The sequence below is a fragment of the Lepidothrix coronata genome, unplaced genomic scaffold, assembly GCF_001604755.1.
Source record: "Lepidothrix coronata isolate B3197 unplaced genomic scaffold, Lepidothrix_coronata-1.0 Scaffold7, whole genome shotgun sequence".
Classification (NCBI taxonomy): Eukaryota; Metazoa; Chordata; class Aves; order Passeriformes; family Pipridae; genus Lepidothrix; species Lepidothrix coronata.
This window is the reverse complement of record NW_016690187.1, coordinates 5,488,070-5,500,672: the sequence shown is the minus strand read 5'-3', so window position 1 is coordinate 5,500,672 and position 12,603 is coordinate 5,488,070. Positions and strand designations below refer to the sequence as shown.

Below are 12,603 nucleotides of genomic sequence, written 5' to 3'. Positions count from 1 at the left end.
ACTGCAGAATCTTTAAAATTCCGTTTCAAGTTTTACAAGACTAGCCATCATTCAGATTGATTTCTGTACCCTTTCTGTGCTCAGGAGTTAGGCTAGCCAAGTCCCTGGAGTATTCACAAGGGCACACCTTTGGTTTCACATCCCACTCAGAAGCAGGCAGTGTGCTGCAGCCAACACCTAACTCCTGGGAAGCTGTGGTGCTAGTATTTTACAAGAATTCCACCTCTAGCAGCAGTTGGAGCTTTCCTAAGACCATTTCCCCTTAGTTACTTCCCTTCATTTGCATTCTTCCCCAAACCAAGAGAAGTTAGGCCCCAAGTTGCTACAGCAGGCATTCTTGGGACAACCTTACCTTGTCAGCTGAGAAGAAATTAAGTTCAGACAGATCACCAGAGAATGCTAACCCCTACACATCCTTGGTTGCTGCCATGATGTTTTGTAGGTTTGTTTTTTTTTTTCCTGACACAGGGATTGCTTTCAGGAATCATGCTGCAGATCCAGATTGCTGAGCACTGCAACATAATGAAATAATTCATTAAACAACTTCTTAACTAACGCAGAACGATTTGAAGTACAAGTATGGTAATTTCACTGATCACTGGCAGTAAAACTGTAAAGGATGGATTACTTTTTTTTCAGAAGGAAGTTCTCCTTCAGAAGGAAGGAGAACACTTTTATGATGCAATCTTAAGCAGCAAAAACTGGTGTCTTCAGGCATCTTCAAATGAAAGACAGCTATAGCATAAGTCTACACATTCTAGCTCTTGCATAGCTAACCTAAATGACAGCAGAGGAGGGGGCAGTTCCAAGACTGAACTCCTACCCATGAATTTTTGCTGGCTATTAGAGCTTTTAAGAATCTAGGCAGATCAAAGCATATAAACACATTCTATATATTTAGCACGAAAGAGTCTTTAAGAGGTACCCTACACAAGAACATTCCCAGCATAGCTGCAAACTTAAGGCTTGTGATAAAGGAGCCCATGCTACAAAAAAGGGAGCAGAAGAGATCAAGTCACTGCCTGGGCCTTTTACAACAGGAGTCATTATATTGAAGGCCCCCTGTGGAAACAAGCTGAAAGGACAGAGAAGAACAAAAGCACTCACCACAGTCCCAGGCTACCCTGGGGTTAATTCCTCCATGAATTTAAGTCCAGAGAATGGTTTAACCCTACATATATGAAAGCAGGGCAGCCAGGGGCCAGAGGGACTTAATGCTATTAGCCAAACCATAACCTCCCAGCTTTAGCTGTGGCCAGTCTCCAACACTTTTGAAAGAAACAACTACAATCCCTAGATATCAGTTTATATGTCAAGGGGCAAACAAATTCCTTTCCATTTTCAAATTTTACAAACAATTAACAAGCCCTGAACTACCTGAGGTACAATATGAATATAGTGACAGAAGGAAAATTAAATACTGAGTTTGCTGATTTAGCTAACAGAATTGCACACTCATCTGGCAATCATGGCCAGAGAAACTCAAGGCAGCTGATTCTGTGCTACCCTCAGCAAAACACCATCACAGAGACCCTGGCATCTTGCAAGGGCCATCTTGCCCCTTTCCAATAGCCACACCAAATCCAGTCTCAAGTTAATTTGGCTTGAATGTCCAGAAACTAGCACCCACAAAACTCTAATTCCTTACATACAGCACAAGGTATTTTGATAGTGGAAGCTTTACACACAGCCACAAGACCATTTGTTTACTTAGACTGTAAAGATTAATCCTTGTTTCTGTGCAGGGGTCTGTTTGTAAAGAAAGATGGAAGAATTGAGGGGTAGGTTCATTTCTAAGCTAATTTCCAAGTCCATTTCTATTTTGGGTCTTCACTGTTGGTAGACAAAGCATTAGCTCTAAGACATCAAGAAAAACCTCAGCTGAAAGCTTCGCCTTATCTCAGGATCATTTATGTTGGTCTGGGGCATGGTCTCAGTAGAAGCCTTAGGGCCAAACAAAAGGTTTGAGAATATTTAAAAGTCAAATACAGATTTTTTTTTTGTCTTTTTTGTTTGCTTCTACAGAAAATAGGTATAGTTTAATAAAAGCAGTACTAAAAGGTATGTGGTTTTTCCTGCCACTTCAGAGGTTCCCGGACTCAAAGTTGCAATCCAATGCAGTCCATTCCTTTGTTAAACCTTTCCTTAACCCAAAATTCATGCTTTCTCCTTATTCACACCCTTCTTTACACCCATTCTGTTACCAGAACTTGCTGACTGGCAAGTTCAGTCCCTAGTAAGATGACTGAGTTACTAATACACAGCTACTGACCAGAGAAATTAAAAACCCACTAATAATAAACAAAGGATGAGAAATAACCACTGTTGTAAACAGACCACAAGACAGCAGCTAAGGAACAAGGAAATACAAATGAACACTGTCTACCTGACAGTTTAAAGCCCATGAAACAATTAATACATAATTATGGAAGAGAAGTTGATAAAAAGTCTAGCAATTAACTTTCCCAGCCGAACTTATCCATATACGGTCACATTTTAAAGTACCCATACCTAGCTGGCAATGCTTCTCTTTACATCTTCCTCCATTCTTTGATTTCCATATCCTTAGCCAAGTCTCTATGAAGGTAAGTATACAGATATAAAAACTCACCTACAATTACACTACACCTGCAGAGACAAAGCTGTAACCCATCTTTTTCCACTGACATCTCTCATTATTGCTCATATTTCTGTGTGAGAAAAGAACTCAGTGAATACTGAATGTCTGTTTGTACAGACAGGGAGAGTCTAAACTTGACCTACACCCAGCGATGCAGATGTCCAAAGCCACCTTAACAACCTTACAGTGAACTATCTGGCTTGGGAAAACCTCTATAAAGTCAGACCAGGAGACCACCCACTCTGTATGACACCTGTGGAACAGACTGTCCTGCTGCAAAACACAAATGCTTTACTTTTCATCTAGAGCACCTATATAAGGCAATAACACAGGCAGCAGTGATTGCCTAGGCTCACTAAAATAACTGCTTCACTACAACTCCAGCAGAGGGAAAAATGGTTGCTTTATAGCCCGGGAGCACCCTAATTACGGGGGCAGCAGCATTTCACAAGGGAGGAGTCTCCCATTTCTATCAATGGACGGTTTTGTGTTGCTTCATTGAAGCCTGTTGCAGGACTTATGTGTGTAGGAGCAGCTGCTGTCACTTGCAAGAATCAGCAATGTTAAAAAGCAGAGCAATATCTGAAGGGAGGATCGGTGTTTGTACGTGGGTTTGCTTGGGCCTGACTTCTTCAAAGGGAGCAAGTTGTAAGAGAAATTTGAAATAGGCTGTTATTTAGTCTAGAAAAGGCTGTAAAAAGATTTGATAAAAGACGTGCTACAAAAAGCTTCTTTTTGCCACATTACTGTGGAAGGGGCAAATAATAACAGTTTGCATTTGCTTCCAAGGTGATGCAGGTTGGCTCTTAGGGAGGAACTCCCAGCAGTAACTCAAGCCCTGAGATAAGATAGTCAGGGAGGAGGCAGGTGCTCTCTTTTTCCTGGATGCTGTTCACCAGAGGAGTCTAGGGTGGTTTAAGCATAGCAGATCCTGCCCTAGGGACAGAGCTAGACTCTGAACTCTTATTTTTTTCTTGATGGAAAAAATTATGTTACAGCCTTAAGGCAGGAGAATATTGTGGCTAGCAGCAAGTACCAGAGCACATGTATCACACGACTAAAAATAATTTTACCGTCTCATTTTTGTCAGTGTCCCTCCAACTGTGCTAGGAACTATGTTTAGATATTGCAGTAAAAGATACTTCTCCCACTCCCACACTGCTGATCCATGTGATATAACATTGGGCACAAATTAGCTCTTAAATTTTTCCAGAGAAACTTCATTGATTTTTTAAAAACAAGACAAATATGCAAAGGCCTATTGCAGGACCATATCTCAGACTGTCTTTGGGTTATCGGTGATATTTATCCATCCCTAGAAAATTTTTGCAGCAGACAATATAAGCATGTTGCACAGACAAGTTCTTTGCAAAGGATTTCCAAACCTTGCATGAAATCATTGCAATGCTGTAAAAGTGCCCTGCAAAGTAATCAACTGTGCAATGAATGGCAATGAATGCTTTATCACATGGAACTGTACAAGACTCACCCAGGTGAGGAGACGACCCAGTGACAGAAAGACCAAGGGCTGTGGCCAGAGGTTGTAGGACTGTGATTCTCCCAGCAAACCAGGGAGATGGCCCAGGTCTCATTAAATCTCCTCCTCCCTGCTTTGGAATCTGACACAACAGTAATTTCCAGCCTCGCTTTCTAAGGGCACAGATGGACATGGAGGGAAGCCCACTCCTCTGCATGTCACAGTAAAATGATCTTGTTATTGAATGAGCAGGAGGAGAGTCCTTCTCTGGAGTGCGGTACCCTGGCAGGGTTAGTGTGTGCCAGTGTGCTTGGGCAGGGCCACACTTGATGAATAAGCTGATGGTAAGCTGATGAATGTCTTTTCACATTTCTCCTCTGGAAATCTAACTTATTTTAAAAATCTTTCCTTAGTCCTGTACAAGCTCTGCATACGAGGTAGGGGGCTGCTTTACAGCAGTAGCAGATTGGATGCATGGATATATCCACGCCCTGCAGGCTATGCTGGTGGGCTGCTCTGGAGCACGTGTAAAACACCTGTATGGGCTGGTAACCTTCATTAGAATCACAGAATGGGTCGGGTTGGAAGGGATCGCAGTGGGGGATCTGGTCCCACTTCCCTGCACAAGCAGGGTTGTCCATGGCACAGGATTGCATTCAGGCGGTTCTTGATTATCTCCAGCGAGGGAGACCCCACAGCGCCTCTGGGCAATCTGTTCCAGTGCTCGGTCACCCGCACAGTAAAGAAGTTCTTCCTCAGGTGGAACTTCCTGTGCATCAGTTTGTGCCTATTGCCTCCTGCGCTTGGCACCACCGAGCAGAGCCTGGCTCCGTCCTCTTGGCCCCGCCCCTTAAGATATTTATACACATTAATGAAGTCCCCCCTTGTGAAGCAAAGCAGTACGGAGCCTTTCCTAAGGTGCTCTGTCCCGCAAGGACTGCGAATGCCGATTCTTTTGCGGGCACACTAGCGGTGTGGCAGAGAGGCGCGCCGCCTGGCAGGGACCGCCCGCTCCCCGGGCGAGGCGCCGCGGGCCGCGGCTGAAGCCGGGTCTGGGCCGTCAGGCTCCGCTCCCCGCCCCGGCCGGGCGCTGCCCCGCCCGCAGCCAAGATGGCGCTCGCGGCCTCCCCGCCCCTCGGCGGCGGCCCGGGGCGTGTTCGGGAGCGCGGGCGGGGCGGGGCGGGCGATGTGGCGAGGCTCGGCCCCTCCTGCCCGGCCGCCACCCGCCGCGGCCCGGGGAGGCTGCGGGAGAGGCCGCGGTACCGCGGGGGAAGCTGCGGGAGGCCGGGGGCGCGGTAGGTGGCGGCGCGGGGCGGTCGGTCCCGGCCGGGAGTGGGCGACAAGGCAGCGCGGGGGCCGGGAAGGGCCGCGGCCGGCGGCTGTGCCGGGGCAGCCGCTGCTCTGCGGGGCCCGCCGGGGTGCGGGGCGGCCGCGGAGCCCGGGGGCGGCGGCAGAAGGGCGGCGGCGGCGCTGTCACTGCCGGGCCGGGGCCGGGAGCGGCCGTACCCGCTGCCTCTGCCCGCGGCCCCGCTCGGCAGCCCTGCGGTTCCCCCCGCTGCTTCTCCGCAAAGACGAGGAAGCGCCAGGAACAGCGAAAGCCGGAGCTCTCTGTCCTGGGGTGGTAGTGCCGGAGAGGAAAGCGCTGTGACCTGCCGCCGCCCCATTCCCGCCGCTGTCTGCGGGCTTAGAGTGCGGATTTGTTTTTTCCTCCCTTCACCAAAGGCCTGAAGGGTATGTTTTCACTTTCAGAGACTAAAACCGAAGTGGCGCTGGCGAAGAACGGACATGCTTGACATTTATCTGCAGTTGCCTGTGTTGTGCTTCGTTATCTACTCGAAAAGGAGAGACTGAGACCCCGTTGTTTTCACCCTTGACTTCTTCTCGGGTTATGATATAACTGTAATAATAAAGCAAAACTGTGGAAAGAGCACCTGGTAACTGAGCATGGTAGGATCTTGAACTAAAGTAGCTGGTATCGACGGAAAGAGGAAGGGAAGGAATGGCATCCCGAGAGAGGCTGTATGAGCTTTGGATGCTTTACTGCAGTAAGGTAAATATTGGGGGGAGTGGGAGGGTTGTTTATGTGTTTTCATCCTCTTTTGTTTGGAAGACGAGTACTTAAAAATGTATCAGTAACATCTTTTTAGCACATTTTTTTTCTTAGAAGTTACATAGACTTGACTAGCTGCTGTAAGGATTTAACTGCACTTCACAGGCTATTTACAACCCCATCTTGTGATTTGCTGTTCAGGTTGGCCTTTTTTTGGTCTGAGGTATGAATTGCACAGTGTTCATGGCTCAGTTTAAGCAGTTACTGTAGCAGTATATTTTAACTATGTGAATGCATACATTCACATAATTCTTTGTAGCTCATTAAGATGTACTGTATTCATTTAATTCACTGTTTTCTAGTATTTAGCCTTATGCTTTCTGTGTTCTGATCAGTTCCAGTTTCATTTAAACTTTACTAGCAAAAGCCTTCCCTAAGAGCAGATTTATTAAATTGCTCCAGAGTCTGCCTTTGCCAGTTATTGCCATAACATCTAAGTATTCCATTAGTAATGGATTTCCTTCACCTGGCAGGAATGTTATTAAAATGCAGTCCTGTCTCCATTTGCATTTTATAGTGTAAAGCAATTCACGTATTTAAAGCAGATGTCCTAATTGCCGCCGGGTATGCTGAGTATATACACAAATTGGATTGCAGATTATCTAAATAGATAACTGTAAAATAAGAAACATACAAAAAATAGCTGTAAAGGTAGAGGAAAGGGCTGGTCTACTCTACATATAGGAGCTCAGTGTCAGTGGCAAGAGTAGCTTTTGGTGGCCTTATTTCCTGGTTTTGTTTTGCCTTTTTGCACTCTCATTTGTATCTCAGTTTCTTTAAGTCTCCAAGCCAGTAGGAAATTAAGGGTATAACAATCCTTCTCTTGTTCTTCCCAGTTCATTTCTAGAGAATGCCCATCTCAAGAGTGTAAAATGTGAGATGTTAAGTACAGACCATGTTTACACAAATGCACAAAGCAGTCTTAATTGTAGCTTTTCTTAATTTTTGTATGTTTGCAACCTTAATGCTCCATATGTAGTTAAAAATAAAACTAGTGCAAACAGAACAGCATGGTATCAGTTCTTATTGCTCCTTATGTGGGTGATCTGTTGGACTGGAACATATTTGTGTAGACCTTCGCATTTTAAACCAATGTAATAATGATACTGGCATTAAGAACTGGAGTAGCACTGGAGGAGGTGGATGTTTTGCCAGTGAGTTCATCTATGTGAGAGGAATACAGACACTTGGAACAGACTCCCAAGATCCAGGCTTTACTCAGCTTTGGGAGATACTAAGGCTGCTGAGATGAGCCAAGCTCTGAATTTCTTTGCTCAGTTGTTCTTTGGCTCTTTCCTCCCTTATTCTTTATACAATTCTTTTGTCTGTCTTGAACCTTCTCCCCCTTGGCTGGAACCTTTCATTCATTGTATGCTTTCCATCTCCGTGTTGTTTGCATGCTAGCAGCAAGTTTGCTGGTTAAAATGTGTGGTTTAGATTACTTAGAGGATGTTCAGTTTCTTTATGGGAATGATTCGTCCAGTCTAGTCTGATCTCAGGTGATGGAAGATGGTCTATTAAAAAAAAAAATCATCTTTTCATATATGCAGTCTCCTCATTAGCTATTAGCGACTTTTTTTTCTTCCAAACCCACACAATGTGGGCATAATTAGGTGGATTCGTATGTTATAAGGACTTATTCCGAAGTAGCAAAACATATTTTAAAAATAAAATAGCTTGTCTTCAAAATATGAAGGCAACTGGAGTGTTTCCGAAAAAGGAGTCTTCACTTTTTCAAAAAGCACTAGGCACAAAACTGTTTTTTTCCTGCTCTTGCTCGCTCTCTCTCTCTCTCTCTCTCTCTCTCTCTCTCAACTGTCTCAGGTTAAAATGATACCTTATTCTGCTTGAGGCAGGCATGCAGCATAAGAGTATTGCATTAAGCTTGGTGAAGTTAAGAGCAGCTGAAGAAGCTAGGTCTTGGGATGCAAAATGATGTGAAGCCTTAATGTAAATGAGTTTGTTTAGTCATGTTTTGATAACATCTGTATGTTATGCTTTGTTCTCCTCAGAGCATCTTGCACGATGGGAAGATGCAGCAATAAATAACTACCAGTGACAGGATGCAGTGGTTTAGGGAAAAGTCTCTTTACACCTGGGACGGCCCAGTGAAGTGTAATACCATGTCTTGTATGTTGCACTGTCATGATTTTGTTGTCAGTGGCATCCTGGGAAAGAAAGCTAGGCCATTTCTTCAAACTAGAGAAACTGCTGGAGAGTTACAATTGAGTAAAGTGAGAATTTATTGTGCCACAAATCTCACCTATGTGGCTTTAGCTTTTGCAGCCTTAACTAAAGAAACAGCGAAATCCAAGCTCCTCCTTTGTGATGCTTCAAATTGTTGTTAATAAATAGTCCTATTTGTCTTCTGATAATCGGGTGCCTCATGATAGTCTGTTAAATATAGCACCCTGTCGTAGAGCACGAGGCTTTTAACAGCTTTAAAGTGCTGGATAATGCTGTGTTACCATCTTGCCATCTATCCTGGGTCATGACTCTTGTTCTTTGTGATCACTTGACATCTCTGGCAGCATTAGATGCCAGTTGCAACACTTACTTTTGTGCAAAGTAACATCAGGAAGGCATTTCTCTATTTTCATTGCCTCCTGTGCAGTTGAGCAATTGGATATTTGAGCAGACAGCAGCATGTAACAAAGGTCTCTGCAGAAGCATCTTTGGAAGCCACCATGTACGAGGTGGTTTAATTTTTCTGTTTTTTCTTTCTTTTCGAGATAATGTTTGAGTGGCTGCAAGAGATTGTTTTTAGTTGGTATTCAATTGTTTTTCATCTGGCAGTTTCTAATCTAAGGCTGGGATTTGGTTTTGGATTTTTTCCTGCTTTTGTTCCCCTAAAAGCTACAGACTACAGTCTACTGTGTAAGATGGAAGTAGTAGCCACACTTGATTTATGATGCTTCTGATATTTCATGGAAGCAGTTTAAAACTTCATTACATTTAGTTAAGTTTAGAATTAAGTCACTGGGGTTATATCATCACACTGTATTGTTCACAGTCTGAGCTCTTCTTGCCTTGAGTCTTTTGTTGGTTTGGGGGTTTTTTGGTTGGTTTTTTTTTTTGTTTGTTTCAGTTTGGTTTATTTTAATGTTGATGTTAAACTTTATGCAAAGAGAAAACTTTGCAGCTTCCTGGTGTGGTTTTTTTTTTTGGTAATTTTCAGTTTCAAATGGGTTTAGTGGTTGCTGGGGTTTTTTTTCTGTTCAGTGATCTCTTAATGTACAATGCTGTTATTCACTTAAATATTGAAATGGATGTAAACTGCTGTCTTCTCAGCCAAGTGTTGAAATGTATGTATTTTAACAAAATTGTATAGAATAGATAGCATAGGTCATTTATATAGAAGTCACTTAAGAAAAATTTTCTCCAGTTGATTGTCAGTTCAAAGCCTTCAATAACCTACAGAAGAGCATGGAACACTTCTTATTTAGGTGCATGTAGAGCAGATATCTGAAAATGCTTTACTAGTGTAAGTGTACAGCAGGAGAAGAGCTCTATTAGGTTAATTGAAGCGGTCTCAGGAAAGGACTTGCTTTCACACGTCTCTGACTTTTTCATGTTGATGTGACTGAGGTAATCCGCCAGTTTTGCCTTAGACCATTATGGCTGTAATAATATTACTATTGTAATATTGGTTGATTAACCTTTTAATAGATATTAATTATATATCAGCATAGAAAATATATTTCTGTTTTACAATCCTCTGAAGTAACTATTACTGCAGATTCAAATTAAAGAGATCCAACCTCTGTCTTATCTGTAAGATTTTAACTATGTGTTAAAAAAAAACAAAACAAAATACCTGGTAGGTATTTCAGACTCTTAAACGTAAAGCATATCAGAATTTCTAGTATTTTTCATTTTATTCAGAAAGTAGCCAGATACCCTTTCATATTGAGATTTTTTTCATTTATCAAAGAAAAAATCCCAATTGCCTTCAGAAGGGGTTTCAAAAGCATAAATGCAGGCATTTAGCTGCCATATGCACATCACATCTTCAGTTTTCATTGTATTGCAATGGTTGTGAGCTTTCTCTTACACTCTCGTGTTCAGTATAGCCCTGATTTCATTTAAACGCTGTCTTTTCGTGTGATGATATAACGGTTTGAAAGGAAACCTCTGAGTCTGTTCCCCAGTCAGCTTGTAGCCTGTGCTTCCCATTTCAAAGAAGGAACATTCAACCTTAGTGTCATTGGTACAGTCAGGACTCTGTGTTAGCAGTCATAAATCTAATCTTAACGTTCTGCTCTTTACTAGTGCAGAGAGCTGAGACAGTCACATCCCTGGCTGTGTAAAGAGCAGCTGACTTGTGCATAAGCTGTCATCTTAAATGTGCTTTCTTACCTTGTGCTGTATCTCTTATTTGTTTTTACAGAATTTATTGTATTGAGATAAATGTTATAGTTTTCTCTCTGGCATAGTGAGGATATCTAATTTAATATTGTAGCATAGAAATAAATGTGGTACTTTTTTATAGGAGAACATTTTTTCAGTATTAGATCAAAAGCTGGATAGAAAAAACTAAACAATAAATGACTATATGCATTAGCCTAAAAATGTCCTGAAGTGGTTGAAGTCCTGTTACTTTGAGTTATATTTTTCCCCATCTGGGATCCTTATAGGCTGCTGTATAGGGATAAGAAGGAGACTTGAATGAGAAATTAAGTGGTCTTGGGCAAAACCATGATTTCTGTTGGGTGCAGGCCACTGTGGTGAGTGAATTGCTGCCCACTGTGGGGTGCCAGCAGTGCTTTGCTGTCATCACAGGGCTGTCTCTACCTTTGGAAGACCATTGTAATGTAAATACTTAGAAGCTGAATCTTTAACATATAAACGCTTAATTGGCTTGAGTTAAACTTTCATTTTCTTTTTGAGGAGTAGGCAGGTCATTTAAATTAATGTTTACTCTATGCCCTAAGTGAAGAGTCTTTGAAAGAGAATAATTTAAATTGTTTTCCTGTTATTGTGTCTTAATCCTAACATAGTACATAGAACTGAGATAAATTTGACCTTGATTTATAAATTTATGTGTTCCTTTGGCAGACTTCCATTAGCATCAACCACCTTGTGCTGGGCCAAAACTAACATAAAAAGAGGGCAATCTTGCTAGTGAAAAAGGTTGACTAGGAGCAAGAAGGGACTCGTATTCTCTGTGGTGTTATGGTCTTGCTAAGTTGACCAACTAGCAGGCTGTTACTGACAAAAAGCATCCCGCTCTATCGTCACTGTCCCTTCACTACTGTTTTACAAGGTATTGCCTGCCAGATATTTTGCAGTTCAACTGAATCCCTCACTTAGCTACATGAAGAATTTGGGGCATTTAATGTCGTGTTCAGAAAGTGACAGCAAATGTATAACTTTGGGAAGACTATAATGGAATTACAAGGGGTGGTTCATCAGTTTATGTTAAAGGTGTTATAAGAGATTTTTAAACTCTGTCCCTGTATAAAATTGGAGAGTATTTGTAAATAAACTAAAAAAGTTTATTGTCAGATCAGATGTGACTTTAGATATGACTATTGTAGGGCTGCATGATGCAGTATAATTGAACTGGATTTGTTCACCCAAGTGGTGTTGCAGTTGTTTCTCAAAGAAATGTGGGTTTAGCAACATTATGCTTAGTTGTGGTAAGATGCATGTAATTCAACAAGACTATAATCTTTTAGTTAAACTGTAAGCACTGTGTGAAACACTGACCTTTGCATCCCAAATATGATCTCATCTGGACTTGGCTTGCTCTTGTCTTCCTTGTGCAATTGCTGATTTGGCATTGTTGCCTATCCCATCGCTATGTATTGCCTTTGTTATAGTATATAAAGAAGTATTCAGTTTACAGCTGGATGAATGCTTGAGCAAACCAAATGGTCAGTAAAAGTTTTTTGTAAGTCACTGTTATGGAAATTTATGCCTCTGCTAAAACTGGTGAGTGAAGTTTTATTAAACAGTTGCTGTGTAAGATACCTTTTCTGTAGATAAGTTTTAAATAAATCTCTGCATTCTTGGGAAGTGTTACTTGTAGAAGATCATGTCACAAGTCACTTGTGGCCCTGTCTTGGTGAAATTATCAGTGTTCCGTCCGAGGCTGAACTAAGGGTGGATATAGATAAACAAGGACAGTCGGTCTTCAATTCTGAATTTACTGTCTGCTATTTAAAGAGATGTCTCCTAGTCCAAGAACTAATATAATTCTGACATTTACAAATATAGAACTTTTCATATAAATAATTGACATGAATATATGAGATATTAGTCTCTTGAGTAGCTGTTTCCTTCCTTAATTATGGGCCTGGGTGACCTTGTGCTGGTAATTGTTCAGACAGAGAAGAGATACCCTGACACAGAGGTTGCAGACTTCAGGTTGAAATGAGGCAGCAGATAAAC

The 12,603-nt window shown here is 42.2% G+C and overlaps 1 protein-coding gene across 1 annotated transcript in view; it reads left to right on the top strand.

Moving 5' to 3' along the window:
- The first annotated feature begins 5,281 nt into the window (after positions 1-5,281).
- The window catches only part of NBEAL1 (neurobeachin like 1), an 81,303-nt gene continuing 73,981 nt past the window's right edge, over positions 5,282-12,603 (top strand). Inside the window, exons 1-2 of the mRNA XM_017834161.1 lie at positions 5,282-5,392; positions 5,847-6,147. Of these exons, the coding sequence (XP_017689650.1) occupies positions 6,097-6,147 (51 nt within the window). The 5' untranslated portion in view covers positions 5,282-5,392; positions 5,847-6,096. The remainder of the gene's footprint in view (positions 5,393-5,846; positions 6,148-12,603) is intronic.